A 25,783-nucleotide genomic window follows, 5' to 3' on the forward strand; every position below is an offset into this window, starting at 1 on the left:
AATACTTTTCTTTCTTCCATGCTGTCGTGGATGGTAGGGAGGGAAATAAGTTAGAAAGTGACGTATTTTAGGAATTATTGGATCTTTAAGCAATATTGAAGGAAATCGCTCTTTTTTTTGGGGGAATGAATAAAGTAAATAATGGTTTATTGATAAAGTACTAATAAAGTAGATGTGAGGATGAAAAAGTGAGAAAAATATAAAACGCGTAAGAAAAAGCAATCATAATTTATGAACAGTTGGGAAAAAAAATATCCAAAAATAAAAAATGGACACTTATTAGAAAACGTCCGAATTAGTGGACATTTACTTAAGAAAGGAAGATTAGTGTTATTTAGTTTGGCTTAGGCATGACAATACTTCGAGTACAGAACGACACCGTACAGTCGTATGCGCAAGTAGTTTATCCGTTTAATCAATCACTCCTTCAGTTGACAGACTTGACAGTTGACACCCTCTCCTCACTCTCTGTGCTCGTCGTTAAGCAACAACTCCTACACAGTAACGAAAGCTACAATTTTCACTTCGTCGGAAAATATGGCGCATTACGCTATTATCCTTTCGTCACCGGCACCATTGCCGACTTTCCGCCGTATTTCTCACTTTACCGGCGAATCGCCGACTTCTACTTCCTCTTTCTTCTCCGACCTCCGCCTTCCTTTTTGCCGGTAACACACTCTCTCTCTGTCTTAGGGTTTACTTTGTACTTTTGTCAATTGGGAAAAAATTCAATTGAAACGAACGATTCATTTTACGCTTCTACACTGTTGTCAGACAGCCTTGTCACCATGTAGTTAATTCTGTTTCAGATAATCTTAGTCTTTTTTGGCATCGAATTCTTAATTATTCGTCGTGTTTTTTTAATTTGGTAAGAATGTTTGTAAATGATGACCTATTCTGTTCATTCATCTGTGTGAAAGACAAATCCAATTTTCTAAATTTTGAATCAAATATGGATAGAAGGGTTTGGGGAGGGGGGGGGGGGGTTATTGATGAAATTGTCAGGTAATTTTGATACGTATGCAATTGTGGATGGCGTGGTGGATAATTGTAATGCTTTTCTATAATTGGTGCAGTATAAGTTTGGGAAACGAAATGGAATGGAAACAAATAAGAATGGTGAAGGGAAATGTTAACTGCTTTGTTATTAAGGAAATTTATTCATTGTATCTAATTGACTATAGAGGAGAGTAACAATTTTGTCGCTTAGGGTTGGAAAAGGTAACAAATGGGTGGTAATGGTTGCCTCATGAAATGGAGTGTTACTCACTCCTTGTACCAAACAATAGGTCAAGGGAAATGATTTATTAGTTCCATTTCAAATGCTTGAAAACACTATACCAAACATGCTCTTAAAGTCTCCTCATTAGCAAGTTTGAATCTTCATCATTGTTCTCTTGGGTTTTGTTTTCAGTATTTCTAATATGTAGTACTTTGTTATGTAGCAAATTTGGGGTTGGTTGAATATTTGGATGGATATCATTGCTGTACAGTTAGTGGTATTTATTTTATTTTTTAATAACATTGATTTTGGTGATGCAAGAGAATTGATGTAGGATTGTTAATGTTGGATGTAGTTTTGGGTTAGCAAATGCTGACATGTTTCTTTAATAGAATATTATCCATCAGAATCTGATGTCGAGTCACATCAGAATTTGGTGTCGGTTTTTAGGCTTGCTAAAGTTCAGTATGTCTTTTTGTTAGGTTACATCAACGAAGAAGCAACTGTAGAAACGTTAGGTTTTGCACGGTTGTGTGTGCTTCTGTCAAGGGTAAAGAGTATTCCCCCTTAGCGTCAGATGCTGTAGTGAAGGAGCCACATAAATATTTCGATCAGGTAATCATCAGTGTTCGTGCTGGTGATGGGGGCCATGGGGCAATCTTTAAATTTCCCAAACAAAAGGCTTCTTCCAAACTTGAGAATAAACATGATAAGGCAGGGGATCGGAGGAAGAAAGTTTCGTACAAAAGGGACAGCGATGGATCAGTTATACTTCCCTTTGGTGGACATGGAGGTGATGTTGTGATTTATGCTGATGAGAGTGAAGATACATTGTTAGAGTTCCACAAGCAAAACCGGCATAAAGCAAAGCGTGGTGGAAATGTCGATGCTATGGGTGTTCTGAACTCCAAAAAACGAGATGGAGCTGCTGCTCCAACACTGCGAATACCCGTTCCTTTAGGTTTGTGCCAAACGTGTTATGCCTTGACCCAGAGTTTTACTGTGCTTATATAGGATATATTTGATATTTCTGTTTGAAATATGCACCTGTAGGATCCAAGTGAAGTGGTATTAATGGGTTAAGTGGCATTTTTTCGGCTTTTGTGATAGGAACTGTTGTAAAACGGAAGCGGGGAAAACTTTTAGCAGATCTTGCCAATCATGGTGACGAGGTTCTTGTCGCAAGGGGCGGACAAGGAGGGGTAAGACATCAATTTCTTGAAGATATGTACCATATGGTTGAGTTTTCTTATTTGTGATTTGAATCAGAAGTCAGAACACTTTTGCTGTTCTTTGCTATGTATTTGAAATGGGCCCACTGTTCTTTTCACACAATGAATGAAAATATCTCCTAAAGCTGTGTCGCTTGACTCGGGTATAGGTGTAAATCCTGTCAGATATGAGGTATAATCCTACTTGCTGTGTCTTAAAAGTTTTAGCTATGGGGGACACTGCTTAAATTTTGAGAAGGTTACAGGGAGGATACTTCATTCTGAATTTTCTTATCCTTTCTCGGATCCATTCAAATCAGCATGAAATGTTTCATTGCAAGGTCTACTGTCAAGTACGGATACAAGGATTTCATATCGTTTTCATGTTCTGTGGACAGAGTCGACACAGGTGTGGCAGCCAAAATGGAAAGTCAACGTAACATAGCCCTAAAGCTATTATGCAAAGTTCATTGCTCTTCCTTTTTCTTCTTTGTTTCCCTGTTTGTTTGTTTGTGTGTGTGTGTGTCATTTCCTGAAAGAATTATTTGTTTGGCGGGTGGGGAAAATTGTGATGGTGGCTGTTTGCATCAGGATTCTCACTATGATTTTGGTGTTGTCTTTTCCTTTTTGGCAGATAAGCCTATTGGAAATGGCAGAGCAAACAAAGAGTGTGATGGCAGATTTAACAGCAAACATACTGAGAGATGACAGCGATAAGGTTAATTTATATTCATTTCCGGAGTAATCTTAATGTATACTCCTTTATAACTTCTTGATTTGCAAATAGTGTGCTTTCAATCTTTATACATTCTTCATTCGGGATACACACATGTTAAAATTTTGAAACTCACATGAGCAAGAGCCAAGAGATGTCAAATTGGGTGAACAGGTTCGTTTTGGATCATCTGTCACTTGTCAGGTTATTCTTAAACTATTTCTGAAATTATGTAAATTGGAAGATCATTACTATAAAATATATATGACAATGAGACAATCTGTTAAAAGGGTGTCAACTCCGGTTTCTGTGAGTTCAAATTGGTTGAAAATTCCCCTCCCAGTAATTATATTCTGGAATGATCGAGTTGTTAGTCGAGATTGAAAGCTCGTAAGTAGTGAAAATTCATTCCTTTTAAAAGTCGATGCTTAATGAGGTATTCTGTTCCTAATGAGCTTCAAACTTTTTCATTGCTTATCCATAATCTCATAGTAAATATTTACTTCGTATTTTAAAGTTGGTAACTTGTCAAATTTGTTGCTTTTTATATTACATTAATTACTCTCCACGACCCATGTTCTTAAATGATCTTCCTACTTTCCGTTTAAGGGTGTCTTTATTGATCTTCCTCCCTTTCCCCCCCATTATGGCAAAACAAATTATCTCATTTACCCTTCTTTACCCCTACCAAATGGGCCAACTCATATTATTTAATAATACCAATGTCTCTAAACTACTCTTTTTCCTAAATTCATACCAATCAAAAGTCAAAAAAGGATCCACTTTCTACTAACTTTCTCATTTCATTGGTTTCTGTTGCTGCAATAAATATACAATAAATAGGAAGATCATTTAAGAACGGGGGAAGCACTCACTTATGCAATACCTATGTATAGATTCCGATCTTCAAATGCATCTTTAACCATACTTTGGGATGGAAATTTAGAAAGTTTTATTTACTTTATGAGAGAGGGAGTAGGTTTTTTTAGACAAGGATGTTTGCGAGAAGATAGCTTGCACTTAGTTTCTGGGTCAGGGTGTTGAAATGGGTGAGGAACATAAAAACAGAAGAAAGAAATCCTAGACAATTATCTTTCATACAAGGTTGCAACTAGCAAGGAATGTCACGAAAAACAGGCTTGCTAGAAGTAAATCACCACAAGTGGTGGACTAAAAATCTGCAATCTCTAGTGGAATGGGTAACAAGGCTACTTTTCCACCCACTGCTACTAAATCACTACCTCCCCAAGTCAAACTGGTGTTTGTTGTTGCAACTGAAGATGTTGCACTAGGCGCTAAAGCATGGGTGTTTTATATCCATTGAGCGAAGACCAGGTTATAATTGTATTGCGGTATCTGAAAACATATCTTGAGGACGCCCTAAAGCACTCATGGTATCATTATGAATATATAAACCAAAACTGTGAAATCCTAGAAATATACATGCCCAATTGAGATGTGATATGATTGCATCGCGATGTCTAAGAACCCGATCTAATAGGTCGTTGTATCAAGTGGTTGGATCGTAGTCTCTTACCATAGAAATGGCCGCATGCGCAGCAGCACCAACTATGAGAAATCCACTAATCCACATGTGATGTGTAAACAATGAAAGTTGGGTACCATAGTCAGTAGCTAGATATAGATAAGGGGGCATCACATACATATGATGAGCTACAATGATGGTTAAAGAACCTAACATAGCTAGGTTAAGAGCTAATTGAGCAGGGATTCAAAGTTTCTGCTTTATGTTTTATCGTAGAGATCAGAGAGACTTTAAAAAATTAGGGAAATGGGCTATAAAATTAACACCTGCTATAGTGAAGTCAGCATGTTGTGTACGCTAGTATTCTTATGTTTTGTCCAATGTGTTCAATCTCTTTCTAACAAGTCTACGCAAATTGATTTTTCCTTATCCTGCAACCAAGTTCCTAGGACACTCTGTACTTTAGTCTATTTTGGTAATTTTAACACATTTAACATGTTATACATCTGAAAATTGTCCACTTCCATCAATTACGGCATTCTAACCTCCAAGTGGTAATCCTCTGCGCTTGCTACGAGATAATTGGAGAAATGGATAGAGAAGTGAAATTAGAGTTAAGAGCAATTGTTCACCTGTATTGTATGCTGTTGTCTTTATAGTTTATATACAAAGAAAGAATCTTAGTGATAAATTTCTAATATCCTAAATAACATGCTGAAGTGGCAAAAGCCCTAACAACAATCTTTGTTCAGGTCAGCTTTGAGCTAACTATTTAGTATTTGCCAACAACTCAACATCCCCTGCAAGCTGGAGACTTTGAGAAGTCAAACTATACAGCTTGTGAAGAAGATTAAAAGTTTGAGTTGAGAGCAAAGTCTGTTGATAATATTTAGCAAATATGTGAACTTGTGGACAACGATTTGAGCTAAATAATTTCCCTAAAAAAAAATAAAAAAAAATAATTCTGAGTTAAAGAATTGTAGTCCCTTATTTTGTTATTTTTTGTGTATGACAGTTCAATTCTATGTGCTTAGTCTTCTTGGTAGTTGGTACGTAAACTACAGCAAGAGGGAAGTAAATTAATTATTTCTTGCACTTTGGGGAGATACATAGTCAAGTTCTCTTCGTTATTTAGCAATCATATGCTTTTGTGGACCTGATAAGCATAAATTTTCCTATCAATATCTGCTCCTTCCAATAGACATTTGGGAAATTATACTCTTGTTGCTTAATTGCAGGTTTTAGTCCTTGGTCAAGCTGGGGAAGAAGTCAGTTTGGAATTGATACTCAGAGTAGTTGCTGATGTTGGTCTTGTGGTATATTTTCTACTGGATATTTTGAAATTTATTATTGTTTTGATGCTTATTCTGTATAATATATATGCAACCTGTTGTCTATTGTATCAGGACAGAACCTTTTTTGAAATTGAACTCTATCTATAGGCTTGCTTTGTAAACACATTTGGTGGATTTATGATGCGATCCTTGTGATTTGTTTAGTTTTTTGTGTGAATATTCTGTTACACCATCATGATTCTGTTCTGGTGTCAGGGGGAAATTAGAACTTGATGGTTACCAGTTAACCTTCTCTGTTACACCATCATGATTCTGTTTTGGTGTCAGGGGGAAATTAGAACTTTATGATTAACCAGTTAACCTTCTTTGCTATATATATATATATATATATATATATAGGGTCCACCTCCAATGAGAAGATCCTTATAATGGGAAGAATGAGAAGAAATCTGGACCTTATAATTAAATCGATCCAACGACCCTCGACACTCGCGTGTTAATCAACCAATCATTAACAAAATTAAGAAAACACTAATGTTACTTGAACCAGTCAAAACAAAACCCCACTCTTCTCTTTCTCTCTCCTCCATAACCTCCTATCTAATTCCTTCTTCCACGGAAGATCGACAGCAATAATTAGGCGATATGGAAGCATATTATAAGTTGTTGTAATTGATTATGGGGAGAAGATTATCCAATTTGGCAATCAGACTAGGAAATCAATTTGAAAGCTGCTTCCCCAAATTCTTTCTCCTCTTCGTAAGTTTTCCACCTAAGTCCTAAGAAATCAAAGATGATAGAGTTGGAGTAGTATAAGAATTCTTGATTTGATAAAATTTGATTTGAATTCTGGCATTCTTGATTTTTTTTCAATTTTGTTTACAATTGGGTCTATGTTCTCATTTCAACCCAAGCTCAATTATTTACTTTTTGTTTGATTCTTTAAAGCTAGATGATACTTTGGTGTTGAAATTATCTTCAGGATCTATACTACATCCCGATAACATTCATAATCTTAATATATATATGCTGGTTATTTACTCATTTTCTAAAAAAAGAATCTCTAGGTTAAAAAAAAATCAGAAACTCAATTTCTCTGTAGAGAAGGAGAAGAAGAGATTGGGAAAAAAAATGCTCATTTCGTACAAATGAGCAAATACATTTGCTCATTCCGTACAAATGAGCAAATTGATTTGCTCATTTCGTTCAAATGAGCAAAAAAAAAAATTAAATGAGCAAAAATTTCAAATGAGCAAATCGGGTATTGACAGTACATGTGGACGCTCCGGAGTCATTCTCATTCTTCTCATCAGTATAAGGTGCCTTCTCATTTGAGTAAAGTGTTGGTTGTTTTTATTTTCAATCAATTTGGGGTTCAATTGTTTTCAATTTCATGTTGAAACCCCAAATTGTTGCGGATTGAGGTCAAAAGATTGAATCTAAAGTTTCTGGGCTTAGTTGTAGTTTAGATTTGCTCGTGTTTATGTTTTTTCGGGCAGGGATGGTGGGAGAAATGCGGATACTTACTTGGTTGGCATGGTCTGGACTATGGGGCAGGAGTAGTAGTTTTATGTATTACTCATAAACACAACAAAAATGACGACAAATAATTCCCAGATTGTTGTGTTGTTCTACTTTAGATTTGCTTATTTGAACTTGTTTTGCTCATTTTTATCAAATGAGCAATTTTCTTTGCTCATTTGTACTAAATGAGCAATTTTCTTTGCTCATTTTTACTAAATGAGCAATCTTTTTGCTCATTTGTACTAAACAAAAGGAGAAAATCCACTAAACTATTCTTCTTATACCCACTCTTCCGCCATTGTTAAATGAGTTAAGGCATTCATGTGCCAATATGGTGATGATATATTATTGTCTATTTTGGATTTTAATTTGAATTTGCAAATTATATTGCAGCATCATGGATTCATGAATGGACGATTTAGGAGGAGTGAGAAAATGGAAGTAAGGGAGGAAGAAGAAGATGTGGAAAAAAAATCAATTTTAATCTTGACCACTGGTTTTATGACGATGAGAAAGTCATGAGGAGGAGAGAGAAAATGGAGGAACAAGGAAAAAAGTAAAATAAATTTACTCTAATCTTGACCCTTAATTTTTGTGTTTACTAGCCATAAAATATGGAGACTGCTTTGAAAATGAAGAGAGAAAATGGAGAGTATATAGATATTGAGGAGAAGATAGAAAAAGAAAATCCTGAATGACAAATTATAGATGAAAATGAGATGGGCCTGATCTTATGTCAGGTTCTCCGTTCTCATAAGCAAACAACAATTGTATTTATATTATTAGAGTGTATAAGGATGAATCGCAGACCGTCTGATCACATTAGACTCAATGTACGTCTAATATTTCGTAAGAATATATATAGACGTACTTTGAAGGGTATGGCGTCCAATATGAAACTGTGCGTTCTTGAGTTCCTTTTCGTTCTAAGTTTCTTTATGGAAACTACTGAGATGTTTAGGTTTTGTGCCAGAAAACCAAGTGGATGTGTCATAGTTTCAGTCAGCCTACTTGTTTTAGTTGGTTCTCAATGTAACACATCAGATATTTCATTAACAATCTGCACCTCATTATTGCTTTTATATGTCATAATGACATAATTCCTCCGTTTTTTTTAGTTGACACATTTATTTTATCACGTTTGCCAATGCAATATTTCAATCATTAATATATTTAATTATCAATGGGTAAAAGTTATAAAAAGTTGATATTACAAATATATACAATGAGACAATCATCAGAAAACCCCACATGACTATATTTTTCTCAAGTATAAATCACGATTGATAGTCAAAGTAGATTATATGAATAGTGTCAAATGTCAATTGTGTCATCGGAAAAAAGAACGGAGGAAGTAGAAAAAAGGATGCGAGGTGGTTATGTTTACAACTGTTGCCCATTCTATGTCTGACATCTGCCCAGCCTTGTTTTCTGGAAAAATGGGAGTAGACTACTCGTGTAGAATTATAGGGCTTTAAGATAATAAGATGAGCCAAGGTCAGATCTATATCTGAAGATGTATTCCTTATGTTATGATTCTCATTGAGAAAGGGGATGAGTTGTGATTTTTATTTACCTTTTCTGGGGCATTGGGAAATTAAGCAGGCAAGTGGTGGACTGACTTCAAAGCAATGTTGTGAGGACTGAGAAATCAACATTGAGGCCACTGGCTATGGCAGCTGACAGTTTGTGACCCTCTATCAACAAGGATGAAGAAGTGAATCTTCTCTGTGCTCAGAAGATTTTAGATGACAATTGACATATAGTGATGAGGTAAGGCAATGTTCAGAACGTGGACGGCCATAGACTGGAGACTCATTGGGATGCTTGTTAGTTGTAACGCGCGGCTTGACTGTTCTGAGGTTGAAGATTAGGCTTCTGACCATATGCTCGTGATAGTGCATAATTATGTGCTCTAGGGCATGTGAGAAGCATATAGTGGTGCGTTCTAGGAACCTTTGACAGGTGTGCTTGTCTTGCTGTAGTTAACGAGAGAATAGCAGAATTTCATTCTGCTTCAAGTTCCATGGCTTGTCTAAGGAGTTTGTTGGGTTTGAAAATTAGGAGTCAATATATTTCATCCTTCTATTAATCCCATTATTATTCCTTCCTCCACTGAGTTTATTATTTTATTGCCAATAGGATTTATCAGCGTAGGTATGATGCAGCTCAACAGCTCCCCTTAGATTTTGAACAATTGGCAAGCAGTTAGTATTTCTGGGCATGTTTGTTGGCTTAGAGACATAAAGTTATTAAGGCCTCCACTTACTGTAGAAGTTACTTGAAAGCTGTTCAAAGGTTGTGGAATCCCCAATTTGAACAATTGGTATAGGGCGTAGAGAATAGTTACGTATCCAAGTGTCAGACTCGAAATTTGGTGAAATGTTTTAAAGTTTTTGGTCAAAAACTAACGGCCGAAGTGTCTGTGCTTTAGGTAATATAAGTGATAAGCTCCTATTTTGGGTTTACTTTTGTCTTTCATCAACAATGTGGAAATATGATGGAGAGGAACATGTTTGTTACATTAGTTTTTTGAAAATGAGGTGGTGGCCTGGTGGGAGAGAGTAAGGTTGATGGGAGCCGAATCTGGGTCTAGTTTCAGATCTGCCTTGACGTGGCTCATGACATAGCTTAAAATCAGTCGAGCTCTGGATTGAATTTATTTATCATCAATAATACGGTCCTGTATTTGCAATCAGATAAAGTGTACTCAATGCTTTATTAAAACTTTTACCGCAGAGTTATCTTTCTAACAAACACTAAAGGTCAGGGATAACTTTATAGTTTCTTTGTTAATTTGATTTTTATTGCCTATATACAAGTCAAGCCTTTTGAAGCGTTTTAGGCGAGCTGGTCTTGGCTCGTCAGCTTAATTTGAGTTGAGTTCGCCCATGAGTTGATCTCATGCCTTCTAATATTCTCATAGTAGTGGTCATTGAGGGATTAAAATCTTTTCCCATTTACCTTCTCATAAAGTTACAATTGTATAAGATTTTTGCTACAATTCTCGCAAATATACTTGATAAGTTGATAATGTTTTTTCTTTAACCATTGGACTATCACATGATAGTTTTGAGAAGGTCTATGATGGGGTGAGGTGATTTAGGTGATAGAGCAAGGATTTTGTTTCTAGGTGAAGGAATTTGATTTTTGGTATGTTGTGTTTGTCTTTGGTCCTGGTGAACAGGCAACCTAGGAGATTGTTGGGGACTAGGAGCGGCATCGTCATTATCTTTCTCCATTATTCCTTCACTTACCCCCCACCCCGACCCCCGGTCAAGGTGCTAACAATTGAGTTTGATATTTCCTAGGGGCTTCCAAATGCTGGAAAATCTACACTTTTATCAGCTACTACACTTGCAAGACCAGACATTGCTGATTATCCCTTTACAACTCTGATGCCAAACCTTGGACGCCTTGATGGTGACCCTTCTTTAGGGGCAGCTATGTACTCCTCTGAAGCCACATTGGCAGATTTGCCTGGTCTTATTGAAGGTGCTCATTTGGGCAAGGTAATTGAAATGCTGCAATTTTTTACTTACCAATTAACCTGTTGCAAGTTGCTGATTAATTCACATTCTGCAGGGTTTGGGTCGTAATTTCCTTAGGCATTTGAGGAGGACTCGGTTGCTGGTCCATGTTGTTGATGCTGCTGCAGAGGATCCTGTGAAAGACTACAAAACAGTTAAAGAAGTATGCATTTTTTTTATATAGTTCTTCTGATAAAAAAGTAGGTAATTGAACAATGATATATTGTCATGCATAGCAGTTCCTACATTCTGTTGTTAGTCATCGCGAGGAAACTTCACTTCTCCCATTGCGTACTGTCCTAGTGACGGTGTTATCAATGTCTGTCACGTGTGTTCTCTCCTAGAAGTAGATACTCGTGCTTATAACAATGGGGACTTGAAGGGAGGCCAAGCTGCCAGATGCTTTATGTCGCTGGGTTCTAAGGTTCTAATGGGGCCACATTTTCTAAAATATGATATGGGCTAATATCACTGATTGTGAGATATTATTTAGTCGTTTAGAAAAAAGAACACATCTAATATTATATATATAACTCCCTCCGTCCCCATTTAAACCTCGCAATAGACTTTTCACGGATTTTATGCGATAAGTTGTTGCTATCTTATCTATTATACTTTAATTGAAAAGTAGGTATTGGGGAAATAATGGAATAAATTTTTTAATTTAATGTGAGAGGATGCGGGGTCCTAACTTTTGGCAGTGGGAAAAGAGAAGTAATAAAATATTACGGAGTAGTGAGTCATAAAAGGAAATCTGCAATTAAATTGAGACGGACGAATAAGGAAATTGCGACGATTAGATTAGGACGAAGGGAAGGATACGTTGAAAACACCTCACTATGTGAGTACACTACCAAACATCTCCCCCTCTCTCTCTATATATAAGGGAGGGATCCGTTGAAAACACATCTCTATGTGAATACACTACTTATGTAAGAATGACTCTAGGCCATTGGATTAAGAGGGATCTAACCGCAAGATTAGCCGCATTCATTAATGGCAAGATTCTAAATAAACATATTTTCTTATACAAGTTATATCATACTGCATTTTATTTAGAACAAGTTGTATAATTTTAGAACGTGTATATTTTTTTAGAACATGTTGTATGTTTTGTTTTTTCAGAACATGAAAGAATACATACATAAACTTCAACTCCTCTTCTTCCCTTTTCACTCTCCAAGTTTCCCAATATCTCTCTCCAAATTTCCCACATTTATTTAAATTCGTTTATAATCTTCAAATTCTTCATATAATCATCTATGTTTGAACTAGAATGAGCCACTTTTCATCTTTATTCAAAGAAAAAGACCTTCATTCACGTCTTTATCTCCTCCTCTTCCTCTCTCTTATTTCATCATCATTAGAGTTGTTGATTCAATCATGTTTTTGAATTGCCGTTAAGATTAGTTGAATTTAAAAGAACTTTGTTGAGCTTGAGCTAAAAGTTTCAATGGATTCTATCTGAGGAGAGAGAATGGTTGTTTTGTAGTAGGAAAAAAAAGGGGTATGTAAAGAAATTTGTTGAACTTGAGCTTAAAGTTTCATTAGTTCTATTTGAGGAGAGCAAATGAGAATCCTTGAGTAGAAAAATTGGGCTTCAAATTTTACACAATTAGGGATGAATAATAAAAAAGACTCTAAATTATAACTTGATGAGTAAATAATAAAGTTTCATTAATTCTGTTTGAGGAGAGCGTATGAGTAGCCTTGAGTAGAAAAATGGGCCTTCAAATTTCACGCAATTGGGAATGAAAAATAAAGAAGAACCTAAATTATAACTTGACGAATAAATAATAAAAATAAAATTTTAAACATGAATTGTCACCGTTTAGAACAGGAAGTACGTCATTTTAGAACATAAATTGTCACAGTTTAGAACATGAAGTACGATGTATTAGACATGAGTTGTCACAATATAGAACATGAAATTCAACCTAAATATGTTGAATTTCAACTAATTTGATGGATAATTTTGTTAAACTTGTTAAGAATTAAGGAAGTGTTCTCACAAGAGTTTTCCCCTAAAAGGAATCGGAATTCGGTGAGAACCACACCCTAAAATGAGAACTATGAACCAATATGGGCTCTTAGATCATCAAAATAGGATGGTCCAAATGATTCCCGTGTCATTAATAGCATTTTTGTAATCATTCAACTGTTCAAATTGGTTCCCAATTTTATTACTTTTAAGTAAATTTTATTTACTTTTTGACTAATTTTATATACATTTACTAGTTTTTCATTTATTTTTACTATAAAATTAACGAAAATTACTCAAACGACATTGTAATAGAAAAGATTGAAATGTTAGTTGTTGATGCTGATACTTTGTGGTTATTAATGTGTTTTCTTCCTTAAAAGTTGAAAAATTAAGTATAAGAAGTTGCACATTATAGTTATTTACTTTTGAGTCAATACAATTTACTTTGATGTGTTTTTGCTTTACTTTTAAAGGGTGAAATTGGTTCTCATTCTCATTATAAACTTAGTTCTCACTGGAACCTATATATATACGTCTTTCTCAAATCCGTGATTTATTTCGTCTTTAAAGATGTTCTGTTGAAATTAGTTTAAAGCAACAAATTGCTTTAATTACAGAGCATAATGTTGTGTGCTTTGAATCGGATGGATCCTATTGGCTTTTTCTTATCAAAGACTAATATACATATCTGCATGCAGGAGTTGCGGATGTATAATCCTGATTACCTTGAACGACCATTCATTGTGGTGTTGAACAAAATTGACCTTCCACAGGTATTGTCACTTTTTGTGTTGGTTGTTTTGTAGCATTTTCTTACCATATTTATGGGTTTATCTTTCCTTGCTGGCTGATTATCTGTTATTGGTTGATGTTATGACTAGGTATAAACACTAGTATCTTAAGTCATATTTTTGTGAAGAATGTCTATATATAATTTCTGCTTTGCTTCAAAGTTAAGTGTCTCACAATACTGCTTTACCACATAAAACTAGGATTGCATATGTGCCATAAGCTAAGCCATGCTTTGATGTCCTGGCAGTTTCACAATAAAACTGGTGCCATAAGTTGGTGGTTTTGACAATGAAACTCTCATTTGATTGAGTTTTAAATGTAAATGTACATTTTTAAGTGGGAAACGAATTAATTTGTCAATTATCAGTTTTTATGATTGTTGAATGTTATTATGTCTGTAAGTTGAATTAAGAGTAACGCAATGGTACCATCCAACTATTAACTTTTGCCAATGGTACTCAACTTTTAATTGGGTTTCTTATGGTACCATTGTACTATTGACTTGTTGAGTGTTGTCATCAAACCGTTAAACAAATGTAGTATGCGTGATTAGTACTCCGTATTAATTATAGTTTCAAAAAAAATTAATATCCTAAATTCCTTTTTTTTCCCTCCTTAGTCACCTTCTTCCGTCTCCAATCTCACCCCTTCTACTGGCTTGATGGATTGCATTCCCGACTTTGTTGTCAATTTTATTTTGTCCTTGCTGATTCCCCCGACCCCTGATTCGCTCCTCTAAGATTCAGGCCCCTTCTGTAAGGACTGTTCAAGTGCTCATCGATCGCCATCGAAATCAGAACCAATATCATTTTCTTAATCTCACTATGTCAACTAAGCCCACAAACAATGCAGCAGACCAGCTTCACCTCCATTGATGCCATCTGCATCAGGTAAAGTCCCTGCTTCACCTCATGCTCAATAGCCCGCACTCACTATGCCACAAAGCTTGAATGCCCAACCATGATCAACAAGCTTGCTTGAAGCAGGGGAGGGGGTGATTCTCTAATGTTTGTTTAACAGTTTGATTATGGCACTCAACATTCAATAGTATAATGGTACTGTAAGAAAGCCAATTTAAAATTGTGCCATTGGCAAAAGTCAGTAGTTGGATAGTATCATTGAGAATTACCCTTGATTAGCCTTTCCAGGTATTTACTTTCATAATCTTTGCATACTTTCGTTAACTGTCATTTTACCATGCTTTTTCTTGAAAATGTTTTTCCTCTGAATGTCTTGGAACCAACCTCCCTACTAGTCTGAACTGGTTAGATGTATGACTTCGTACATGATACATTAGACCTCCCTAGACTGCCATCAGAAGGATCCAATACTAGATTGTTGTTGGTTTTTCTGAAGTACAAAAATCACAAGTCTTGACTATGATTCTCTGTTGCTTCATTACTACTGATGTTAATTCATTATGTTCTCATTCCAGGCAATGGACAGGCTTCCATCGCTGACTGAGGAAATTCTCAAAATTGGTCAGGATAGTGGACCCACACCATTGGTATCAGGTGCAAGCTCTGAAGGTACATCTCAGAATGTGCTGACATCCTTTGCACCTAACGGTACACTTCCATCAGATTCTGAGAAAACAAAAAGAGATATGGAGATTGAGGAATATCCACGAGCTCTCGCTGTTGTAGGAGTCAGTGTTTTGTAAGTAATCATTTAATTTAGCATATGGCTCACGTACTGTCTAATCAGCACTTTTATCTTTAAATATGATCGTGTTGGACATATTGGTGAGCTCACTGGGTTGTGGGGTTCTGTCTTTATTCATAGCTTCTCACACTATCCATGTCGATACAATGCTTTGCATTAATGGCCCCATGTGTTGTGGTCGAGTTGAGTAGTCAAATTTAGATTGAATGCATTTTCAATCTTCTGAAAATATTGCGAAATCTATGGAATCCGTTACACCAACCCTGTTGCTATCTGAAAAGATTCAATACCCTTCTTGCACACACTCATACTTTGCGGCATGGATATCCAAGTGTTGAAATGATGCGCTATTAGCAGACAACGGAATGACAGCTTGAGTTGACAATTAGATCCCCTTTGTAACTGTTGTTTTGCAATACCTTCATTCAAATTAAATACGGAACTAAGTTGCAAGTTTTCAATCTTAGGAGTTCTTGTCATTTATAGATTCACTTCATGGTATTGAGAGGCCTTTGTTTATGCATGCTAAGGTATTAGGTTTCTAAGAAACTGATCTATTGGCCCAGCCTAGATCTTGACTTCTATGTTTCCCTTAAACTTATCTGATACCCCTTAAATACCAAAATTAGACAATAACTAGTGTGTATGGAACTTCATTTAGAAATGAGTAAAAATGTAAGAGTCTTAATTAGGTAGTTAATTACTTCAGCTCTGGATTGACCTCATGGATAGAATTTAATAGGTGCAGAGATATTCCCAAAATTTACGTAGAATTTACTTTTACTGATGAGCAATCTAATGAAGAAGAATCTTATGTTTCCCTTAAGAATTTCTTTAGACACAAAAATCATATAAATTACTTTTGAAAGTTTCAGGGTGCAAATATACTAGCAAGAAAAGGTGATTGAACAGATAAATTAGTAAATTAGTGCAGAACTATCCCCTGAGTGTGCCAGATCACCTGATTAATCAAGGAATACTAGTAATGTTGTACTACACATTTATGTTTCCGACGGCTATCAGTGGCAAGAAATCTGCATTTAGAACGAGATTTCAATTGTTAGGTTTGCATTTTTCTTGTGTCAATTGCTTCACAATCTTTTTTAGTTTTGAGTTTTCAACCAACAGGAGTTAACCTTGTTAATATGCTCCTGCAGAGGGCTCAAAAGCATATATATGTTTTATATAATCCTTCTTGTACATCCAGGGAGATATTAGTAAGAGTGTTACATGAAAACTCTGAGCCTAAAATACTCTTATTGGATCAGATCACAAGTGGTCGCAGTATTGGTTACTTAAGTTAGAATACTCATATAGTCATAGCTTGAATTTAGGAGGCATTATTGACTTTTAATTTTTATTATTTGTTTTTGTGATCATGGCTGTAACACCAGATTCACAGTACAACTTAGATACCCAAATGTTTCTGGTTATGAGCACAGTACTGTGTAAAATATTTCTCCGATGTCAGGTCTTTTGTGTGATACTGGATTTAGAGATATATATGGACATTGTCATAAGAAGGATGAACTTTTTTTTCGGGATAACTTATGAACTGTTTTTTGATTAGTGTAAAAATGGTTTATTTAAAACTTAGGTATTTTTTAAACTCTTTTTTTTGAGATCTAGTTAGGATATATCTGGGAAATGTTTGCAAATTTGGTGGCGTTTTATCCTTAAGGTGTCTTGGGAATGGCATATGTATACTGTTCTTTCCGCATCAACGGATATAAGATGTCCAGGTCCTATGTGTACCTCCCTGCATCTCTTAAGAGGGGTAGAATGCAAGCAGTTTCTGTTGATTTCTTTTTCTTCGCCGTCGTTCTTTTGTTTCATGCCAGGAATTTGACTTGTTTGACATGATTTGGTCTGAACGTGTGTGCTCCATACACTGTTACCTGATTCGCTAGTGTTAGATTAGGTACGGGTTCGCAATTCGCTATCTAATTTTCTAAATTAGATCAAAATTGTATCATTTTCATGTCATTAATCACCTTTTCGGTTCGTGGTTAATGAGGTGATTAGAGATTAGATAACACTGGCTTCATATATAGGCTGTAGGCTTATGGAATGTTTAGAATCATCTTATATTACTAGGTATGTATTGTTTGTGGTGTATAACCTACAGAATACTAGTCTTCCTACGTAAGACCATTAGTTAGCAATGCTGTATAATAATTGATATAAAATTATATTATCTGTATTTTATATTACTGTTAATAGAATTTTCTGATCCTAGATCTTTTGCATATTTTTAGGAAGGGAATCAATATATCAGAGATGTTGGAAGAAATAAGGAAAGGGTTACGGAAATGTCGTGATACAACTCAAGAATTGCCAATACAGCAGCAACGTTAAGAGTTGGGTTACATGTCAAAGGTTTAATACTGATATATGTTGGCCAAGCGATGAGCCGGTGAGCTGAGTTGTATAAAAAACATGACATTACGGAAGATAAGGTCAGGTCATCATGCAAATGCAGATGCAGAGTCAGATAACCACTATGCAGATGACTGGCCTGCAATATTAAGGTACATATCATTGTCCTTGTGCTTTTAGGGCATTGTTCTAACTTCTAAGTCTCACATTGGTAAGTCAATTTATTATGAGGAAATGTTTATGTGGTTGATTGTTTTGTGTTTGTCATATATTGTCCTTTTTAACAGGCTTATATCTTTACAAGAGTCTAATTGAGAATAAAGTTGATAAATCCTGCTGGGTCTTTCGGCCTTTGCAACATGTAGCTGGGTTTGTTAAGCTTCAAATTAAGTTTTCGGACCTCCACAACTGCACTACAGCTCTAGTCTTTAGTCTCTAGTGGTATGGAAGGCTTGTACTTGTTGAAATACCCACACGCTCACATCACTAGTGGCTAGATCATGAATATTTTTTTTGTCTCCACTGTAATTTTCACTTTTTAATGAAACAATAACCGAGTACAGTTTGTTTTTAGTCTAATTCCACTGTTATTTCACCCTTATTTTTCACCTACTGTGATATTTTAAAAATCTGTTGCAACCTACATAACCGTCATACGCACTGAAACCCATTAGATTCCCAGAGTACGATAAATATACTGCTGTAGGCCTTTGGTTTGGCCGCGCCTACCTTTAACACCTCGAAGAAAACACCCTGTAAATTATGTCCCTAAAAAGAGAACCCTGCTTACGAGGAATCTCTGTTGCCACTAGTCCAGCTGCTGTTTTAACAAGTGTCGAGTAGGTGGGTCCAACTGTTTGTTTCAGAAACATGAGAGCTAGTGAGCTATGATTAAGGGTTCTATGAATCTCGGACCTCGGAGTTTGTATCACGTAAGAGATGATGGTGGACAACTGACAGTCCTGCGTAACCTTTCTTGACATGCAGACTCCTGCAAACTGTCAACAAACTGAAGGGGAGACTTTGCTGGTTTGCATTGAGTTTCCCCTGTGTGCTTATCCTCAATCCTCTCCTTCCGAAACACACTTGTTTAAAATACAAATTTATAGGACACTCCACCCAATAGGGAACTTGGTCCTATCCAAAACCAGAGAAGGATTCACACGCCGTCCCTTGACTCCTAGCTAGTCCTACCCTCTTTTCCTCTGCAAAAGCCAAGTTATATAATATTACCTATAAGTCCTTTTTCTGCAGATAATTAGTTATATAATATTACCTGTAAGTCCTTTTTCTGCAGATAATTATATACCATCCTATGTTACTCGAACCCTTCATTTACTTTAAAGATCTATTGACATGGATACAGGCAGAACATTCCAGCTTTTCCTGTTTTGCTAAAATCAAGGTAAATTTTCACAATATAGCCGGGTCAGATATTTGTGCACCAGACACGCCCGTGTTTTGGGTACCTTAGTTAAAATAGCATACTTCCTTCCCTCTTTTATTATTTCAAGATGAACTTAATTAAGAAGATCCCACATACCTACATTTTTTGTTTATACATAAGTGACAAAATATTGTCATGGAACTAAGTATTAAAGAACGGAGAAAGTAGTTTTTAGTCTAGGTATTTATGGATTATGTCAGTTTGAAAAAATAAATCAGTTTGCCAAGTGTGGATGTTATATGGAGCAGGGAGATGTCAAAGAGACACGATGAACAGGTTTACGCTGACAGCTATCGAACCATATTTCACTGTAGACACGTATTAAGGAAAGAACAAAGTTCAATTTTCCCACTCATTTTATCAGTCCTCACCAGTTTTGCAACACACTATAAATAACAGAGTTACCCCAGTAGTTTCCAGGAGTACAGCTTAGCTTTTCAGCTTCATTATACACACGAACACACATTTTTCTCCTTTATCCATTGTTGTAATTCAACTTGACAAAAAAAATAAAAAGAAAAAGAAATCCAACAGCCTGATATCAGTATAAGTTATCTCCTACAATGTTGAAGTCCAAGTTGGGGTCAGTTGAGAAGAAACAGGGGAAGAAACATCAGGTTTGCCAAGCTAGCTCTAGGAAAGGTTGTATGAGGGGCAAAGGAGGGCCTGAGAATGCCCTTTGCACCTACAAGGGTGTCCGGCAGCGAACCTGGGGCAAATGGGTGGCTGAAATCCGCGAGCCTAATCGTGGCGCTCGCCTTTGGCTAGGCACCTTTAACACCTCTCAAGAGGCTGCCTTGGCTTATGATGCCGCTGCTCGTAAACTCTATGGGACTGATGCCAAGCTTAACTTACCCGAGGTTTACCCGCCCCAATTTCCGAGCTTGGCCAAGGTTCAGGCCCAATCCCAATCCCAATCCCAATCCCAATCCCAAACCCAAAACCTAACACAAAGCCAGGCTCAGATTCCTTTTTATCAGAATGGCTTCAACTTGTGTTGCTCATCTGATAACAGCTCACTTTCTGGGGCTAGTGACATTAGTTTCCCGGTTGAGGAAACTAACTCCACTTCCACAATTACTGATAGCACTTCTACAAGTGTTGAGAGTTTTGGTGAGAATGAAGTTGGGATCAACCATGGTCTGTGGGGGAACCCAAACCCGAGCTTACCAGAGCTCGATGACACCTTGTGGGCTGAGACTGCTATGACCCTCGGATTTCCGCCCCCTGTCACTGATCCACAACCCGAATTTACAATCACCGACGAGGCAGGATTGTTGTCAGGCAACTTATATGATGACACCTTCCAGTTCCTCTGGTCTTAGAAAACCATCTACTTCATAGCAGCCCACCATCAACTCTTATAGTAAGTTATAATATTATATATTTGTATATGTAGATATATATATATATATATATATATATATGCAACTGAATAACAAAAATATATGTATATATAGGTCTATTATCAGTACTTCAGTTTTTTTCCTGTATTTTTTCAGTAATATTGAAAAAAAAAAAGTTAGTACTTACTATGTTTAGTAAGTGTTAAGATTGTAATGGCTAAGGGGTAGTAGTAGAAATGGTGGTAATCCTCTCACTTGAAGACCTACTTACTATGTATAGAATTAACATGTGTACATATTATATTGGGTATTGCTAATTTCGTGGAAGTCATTCTCATACTCATCTTACATTTATTTTCTTCAACAATAAGGAGGACTAGAATGTTGTCCAGTATTCAAGATGCTTAGTATAAAAAGATGGTTAGAATGTCAATATTTAAACAACTAAATGTGAAACTGAATCACAAGGTTCATAGCCTCATGCCCTCATGAAAGGGTTTGCCAACTGACAATTTTTTGTAATATTTATATACAATACTTTTTTGATCCGAGAACGAGTTGAGTCAAGTCGAACTTTTGGTGGTTCAAGCTAGGCCTGACAAGAAATATTTGAGCTTCAGTCTAGCTCGGTGAGTCTAGCTCAACCGAGCTTTAATTTTTTTCTTTTCGAGCTAAGTTAGTTCAAGTTTTCAGTTGTTCGAGTTTGACTCACGATTAACTTGTTTAAATTTGAGCCTGAGCCACTTGTTTAAATTTGAGCCTGAGCCAAGTTATTTCAATATAAATGGTTTTTGACAAATAAGTAATGATATACTACGTATGCGTCTTGATAAATGAGCAAGATAGAAGTTATACTAACATTTAATAAACGTAATACTCCACTACTTCAAAAAAAGAGTAACCGATTCAAATAAACAGTTTGCATAGTTCAGTGGCTTTTTATTTTTTATTCTTTAACCTGAATTGAATATGTATGTTTTTATTATGTTTTCTACCAAGTAAAATTTTCTTAAAGGTATTACTCATATTATAATATCACAAAATAGAGTAGTATGAATTGATCATAATATTTCTAAATTTTAAAACTCGATCTTAAAAGAGCTTTAAATGTGCTTATAAGCGAACATAGATGAGCTTATAAACAAGCTTATAAACGAACATTCAACGAACATGAATGAGTTGTTCGCGAGCTTAAATGAGTATGAACATAAAATTGTTCGAGCTAGTCTAGTTTATTAAACGACAAATTTTATTCGTGCTCATTTATTTTCTACTGAATGAGCTTCGATCGACTAATTCACTAGCTGCTTAAGGACATATCGGTTCAATTACTCTGATGTACTAGTACAATTATATAAAATTGAGGAACGAAGGGGTACTACGTATAACACTCCTTCCGTCATTTTTAGATTTTTACGTTTGTTATCATGTACACGATTTAACAATTAATAATGTGGATATATATTCCTTTTTTTTTTTAATAAATAATGCAAATTATGTTCATTACTTAATAATGTGGAGTAATTTTTTCACTTATCTAAAATTTGATATTGGTAAAGTGTAACAAAATTTAATGCTCCAATGAAAAAGTGTTGGAGATTAATGAGCCAATAAATTTAATTGATTAAAATAATTAATTCACATAATGTTTGACAAAAACATTTAGTTATTCTCTCTGTCTCATTTAATCCTCTAATGTACTTATCACTGAGTTTTATATTGTAAGCTTATATGGATTAATAAAAAATAAATGTATGGTGGGAGATAGTGAAATATGTTTTATCTTTATTTTATAAGTGAATTCTTGAGGTCAGTTTAGTAAATGGCCTTTTGATGCCCCCTATAGAATATACTATAATACCCTAGTTTCCAATTTAACTAAATTAATTTAAAAAAATTGAATTGTAATAATTCTAAAAATTAATTATTTAATGCCATATTGCAAATAAGGAAATAAAATCTTTCATATTTTAGTACATAAAAGACATTTGTTATTTGAGAGCCAAAAGTCAACATCAAATTTAAAATAATATTCAACCATCTTACATTTAAATCCTTTAATTCTCTCTTTCGTAATTTATGAAAATTTCTAATCCCTTAAATCTCTTCCCCTTACATTTGTAATCCTTTTATCTCTCCTTAATTCTTACGGAGTACAATCTTTATTTGCTATCAGTTATCAATTTGTAACCGTCTTTTCTCTGATAGTAACTCTCTACTTACAAAGTCACAACCTCTCATACTGCCTCACACCCGCTTTTTATCGTGGTTTCTTGCGACCGCCCTAGCGTTTTCACCCATTTTGTAAACTTTATAGATCGTTGAGTAGGAGAATGACTATAAGACATTCTATAAAGCCTCATGTTATTTTAGGATAACATAATGCAAATACTTTTCTCTTATATATTCCCGCGCATCACGTGCACAAGACTAGTAATTAAATGTGAGAGGATGTGAGCCATTTTTTTTTGGTAGCGGGAGAGAGATACAGTAAAATGTTAGTGGCTCTGTGCCAATGAAAGAAGTATGGCAAATAAACTGAAATGGGCCAAAAATGAAAATTACAACGATTAAATTGGGACTGAGAGAGTAGACATAAAAGGAAATTTTTCAAACATAAAAATTAAAAAGGAACGTCCAAAATGAAATACTTAATTAAAAGGGGTGGAAGGGTACATAATTACAACTATGTTTATGTAAGATTTTAGATTTGTCTAGATTGTAACTCAAGAAACTGAACATACCTTTAGGTGTTGCTTAAACAAGGAGTATAACTTCTTAGGAAGTGGAATATACGATGCTGTTTGGTTTGCCAAAATAGGAAAAATTATACTTTTTAAAAAGATCCACTTTCTACAAATTGAAGAAAGTTACTTACTTAGACCCACTAGGTAAATTAAATTTTCCATAAAAACAATACTTTTTATGCTCAATCAAACAACATTTTCTATTTTCTATGAAAGGTCAAACATACAAGAAAGGTTCCTATAAGAAAATTGTCTTCCCTACTTTGTGTCGTATTCCAAACAAACCTTAATCTCTTAATCTTTCAATTTAAGTGATGTTTATATTTTTAGCTCTTTATTTAGAATACTGATGACTGTAACATCATCTTCCAAAAATAAATGGTAAAATCAAGGATAATTATCCCATGAGAGAGGATCAGAGGAGATTGCAGTTACAAATATCTACTGAAATCTGGGTTAAAAAAAATAGGGAATCCAGTTAGGCCCCACAAACTGAAAAGCTACAATCTCTAATTAGTACTTACGTCCGTGTGATTTAGAGATTGAAAGATACGTGTCGTTTTAGAGGAGTATGGTCGTATTGACTATTGAGGCCTTTGAGGGTGAGTACTGAGTAGGGCCGTCAAAAAGTGACCAAGAAACCGACTAAAATCGACCAACATTCGAACCGAATATATTCGAGAAGTAAAGGTTCTTGAAACCGATCTGAACCGATCTGACATTGATTCGAAATTCGATTTGACCCGTGAATCAAAGATCGGAACGCGATCCGCTAACAATCCGAGGAGAACCGTAACCCAATTAGTGTCTGACTAGTTTTAACCTAACCGAACTTGCATTCGATCCGATATCAATCCGAAATGTGATTTTACCCGATAACAACTGCAATCGACCCGACATAAAACCCGACATCCGGGATAACCCGCATTGCTGTTGACACGATCCGAATGAACTCTGAAACCGACTTTCAACCGAATTTTGGATGTATATATGGGTCAATGTGTCTTGATCAGTATAAAGATTAATTTTGGACGGAGGGAGTAGAATTCTAAAAAATCATTATTTGGCATGAAATATTAGAATAATAAAGTGATACGAATTTGATAGTGAACTCGAGAGTTACCCGATCCATAAAACAAAAGAGTACAAGCCAACCCGATTTTAGCCCCGAACCGCAAACTCAATCCGTAATTGACTCGGATCTGATATACGCCCGATCCGAACTTGACTCGAACCCGAGACTCACGATCCAAACTTGACCAGAACCCTAGACTCATCCGATCTAGACATGACATGTTCCCATAGTAAACCGGTTAAAATAGTAACTGAATCCGACATGCACCCGAGCCCGAGACTTATCTGATCCGAACATGACCCGTACCCACAGTAAACCGGTCAAAATAGTAAGTGTATCGATATACACCCGGACCAAACTAGACCCGAACCAAATTAACAGATTAAAAAACCGTTTAAAACCTGAATCGGTTCATAAACCCGAGATATAACCAAACCGAAATTTCCCGAACTGAAACCGACTCGAACCCGAAACATTATATTACCTGACTTCATCCGAACCCTAAGTTATCCGAACCTATCCAAATTGACCCGGATAGAAACGTTGATCCGACATTAACAGATTTTGACAAGACCCGAACCGTTTATAGCCGATCCGAAATCGACCCGATCGATGACCTGATTTGACACCTTACTATTGGGTAGGGACTGGGGGAGAATGTAACAGGGGTGTCCATTTTATTAACATGGTTTTGTGAGAAAATTATTTGCTAGAGGATTGATTGATAGATCAAAGTTGCTAGAGGATTGATCGATAGATCAAAGTTACTAGAGGTGATGTCAGTAACTACGGAGTAATAAGAAGATTAGCTGAGTAAAGGGAAGATTTGTTAGACTTATAAATCGTATTCCAGCCTATGGAGTATAATGATCAAGTTGTGATCAAGTAACCATGCTACATTGCAGTCTTTCTAGTTGATGAGTCAGCATTTAGGCTAACTGATTCCCTAAGAATCAGGAGCTTGTAATAACCAACTGTAACAAACAGAAGGTTCTAGATTTCTTCTTCTCTAAGTATATATATAAGCTGTATTATGCCAACTAATTAATATTATCATATAATTCTTCTCTCTAAAGTTCAGATTCTAACAAGATTATCTCTATTTCAAGGAGGCAAATGACTGTAAGAAAACGTGTCTTAAGAGAGCGCTATCACCTTGTTGTTGGTTGAGCGTGAAGAGGAGGGTTGTTGCCCCTAGGTTGGAGGTTTCAAGTCGCCTAAGAAGAAGTTAATGTCATGTAATAATATGAAGTCGTGTACTGTTCTATGCTTTCCGTGTGTTGAGTCTAGTTGTAACTCTAGTTCAATTAGCATTGTGTCTTATGCTACCCATGAATGGTCATAGGTTATTTGTTGTGGACGGCT

General features: G+C 35.8%; 2 protein-coding genes across 4 annotated transcripts; both read left to right on the plus strand.

Annotated features, from left to right (window-relative positions):
* The first annotated feature begins 372 nt into the window (after nucleotides 1-372).
* LOC110801402 (probable GTP-binding protein OBGC2) lies at nucleotides 373-25,778 on the plus strand. Of its 3 annotated transcripts, none has more exons than XM_022006753.2 (11): nucleotides 373-668; nucleotides 1,705-2,183; nucleotides 2,333-2,424; nucleotides 3,068-3,151; nucleotides 5,873-5,950; nucleotides 10,765-10,965; nucleotides 11,039-11,146; nucleotides 13,666-13,740; nucleotides 15,195-15,418; nucleotides 17,683-17,955; nucleotides 18,091-18,382. In XM_022006753.2, exons 1-10 carry the CDS (start codon nucleotides 538-540, stop codon nucleotides 17,780-17,782), a joined length of 1,572 nt encoding a protein of 523 aa, XP_021862445.1. In that variant the 5' UTR covers nucleotides 373-537; the 3' UTR covers nucleotides 17,783-17,955; nucleotides 18,091-18,382. The 3 variants fall into 3 exon arrangements, with proteins under 3 accessions (XP_021862445.1, XP_021862446.1, XP_021862448.1); XM_022006754.2 differs by lacking the exon at nucleotides 18,091-18,382 and adding an exon at nucleotides 25,528-25,778 and having other exon boundaries at nucleotides 416-668; XM_022006756.2 differs by lacking the exon at nucleotides 18,091-18,382 and adding an exon at nucleotides 25,531-25,778 and having other exon boundaries at nucleotides 416-668.
* LOC110801416 (dehydration-responsive element-binding protein 2D-like) lies at nucleotides 19,814-20,575 on the plus strand. The gene has a single exon (XM_022006781.2). The coding sequence runs from the start codon at nucleotides 19,814-19,816 to the stop codon at nucleotides 20,573-20,575; it is 762 nt and encodes a 253-aa protein (XP_021862473.2).
* Nucleotides 25,779-25,783: the final 5 nt, after the last annotated feature.

This window comes from Spinacia oleracea, chromosome 2 (assembly GCF_020520425.1).
Source record: "Spinacia oleracea cultivar Varoflay chromosome 2, BTI_SOV_V1, whole genome shotgun sequence".
NCBI lineage: Eukaryota > Viridiplantae > Streptophyta > Magnoliopsida > Caryophyllales > Amaranthaceae > Spinacia > Spinacia oleracea.

What these genes read in the sequence shown, in the direction of transcription:
- LOC110801416 (XM_022006781.2), top strand. Translation starts at nt 19,814, where the DNA reads ATGTTGAAGTCCAAGTTGGGGTCAGTTGAGAAGAAACAGGGGAAGAAA.
- LOC110801402 (XM_022006753.2), top strand. Translation starts at nt 538, where the DNA reads ATGGCGCATTACGCTATTATCCTTTCGTCACCGGCACCATTGCCGACT. An exon ending in CTCCGCCTTCCTTTTTGCCG is followed by an intron (nt 669 to 1,704) that starts GTAACACACTCT and finishes TCTTTTTGTTAG; the next exon opens with GTTACATCAACGAAGAAGCA. An exon ending in GTTGTAGGAGTCAGTGTTTT is followed by an intron (nt 15,419 to 17,682) that starts GTAAGTAATCAT and finishes GCATATTTTTAG; the next exon opens with GAAGGGAATCAATATATCAG.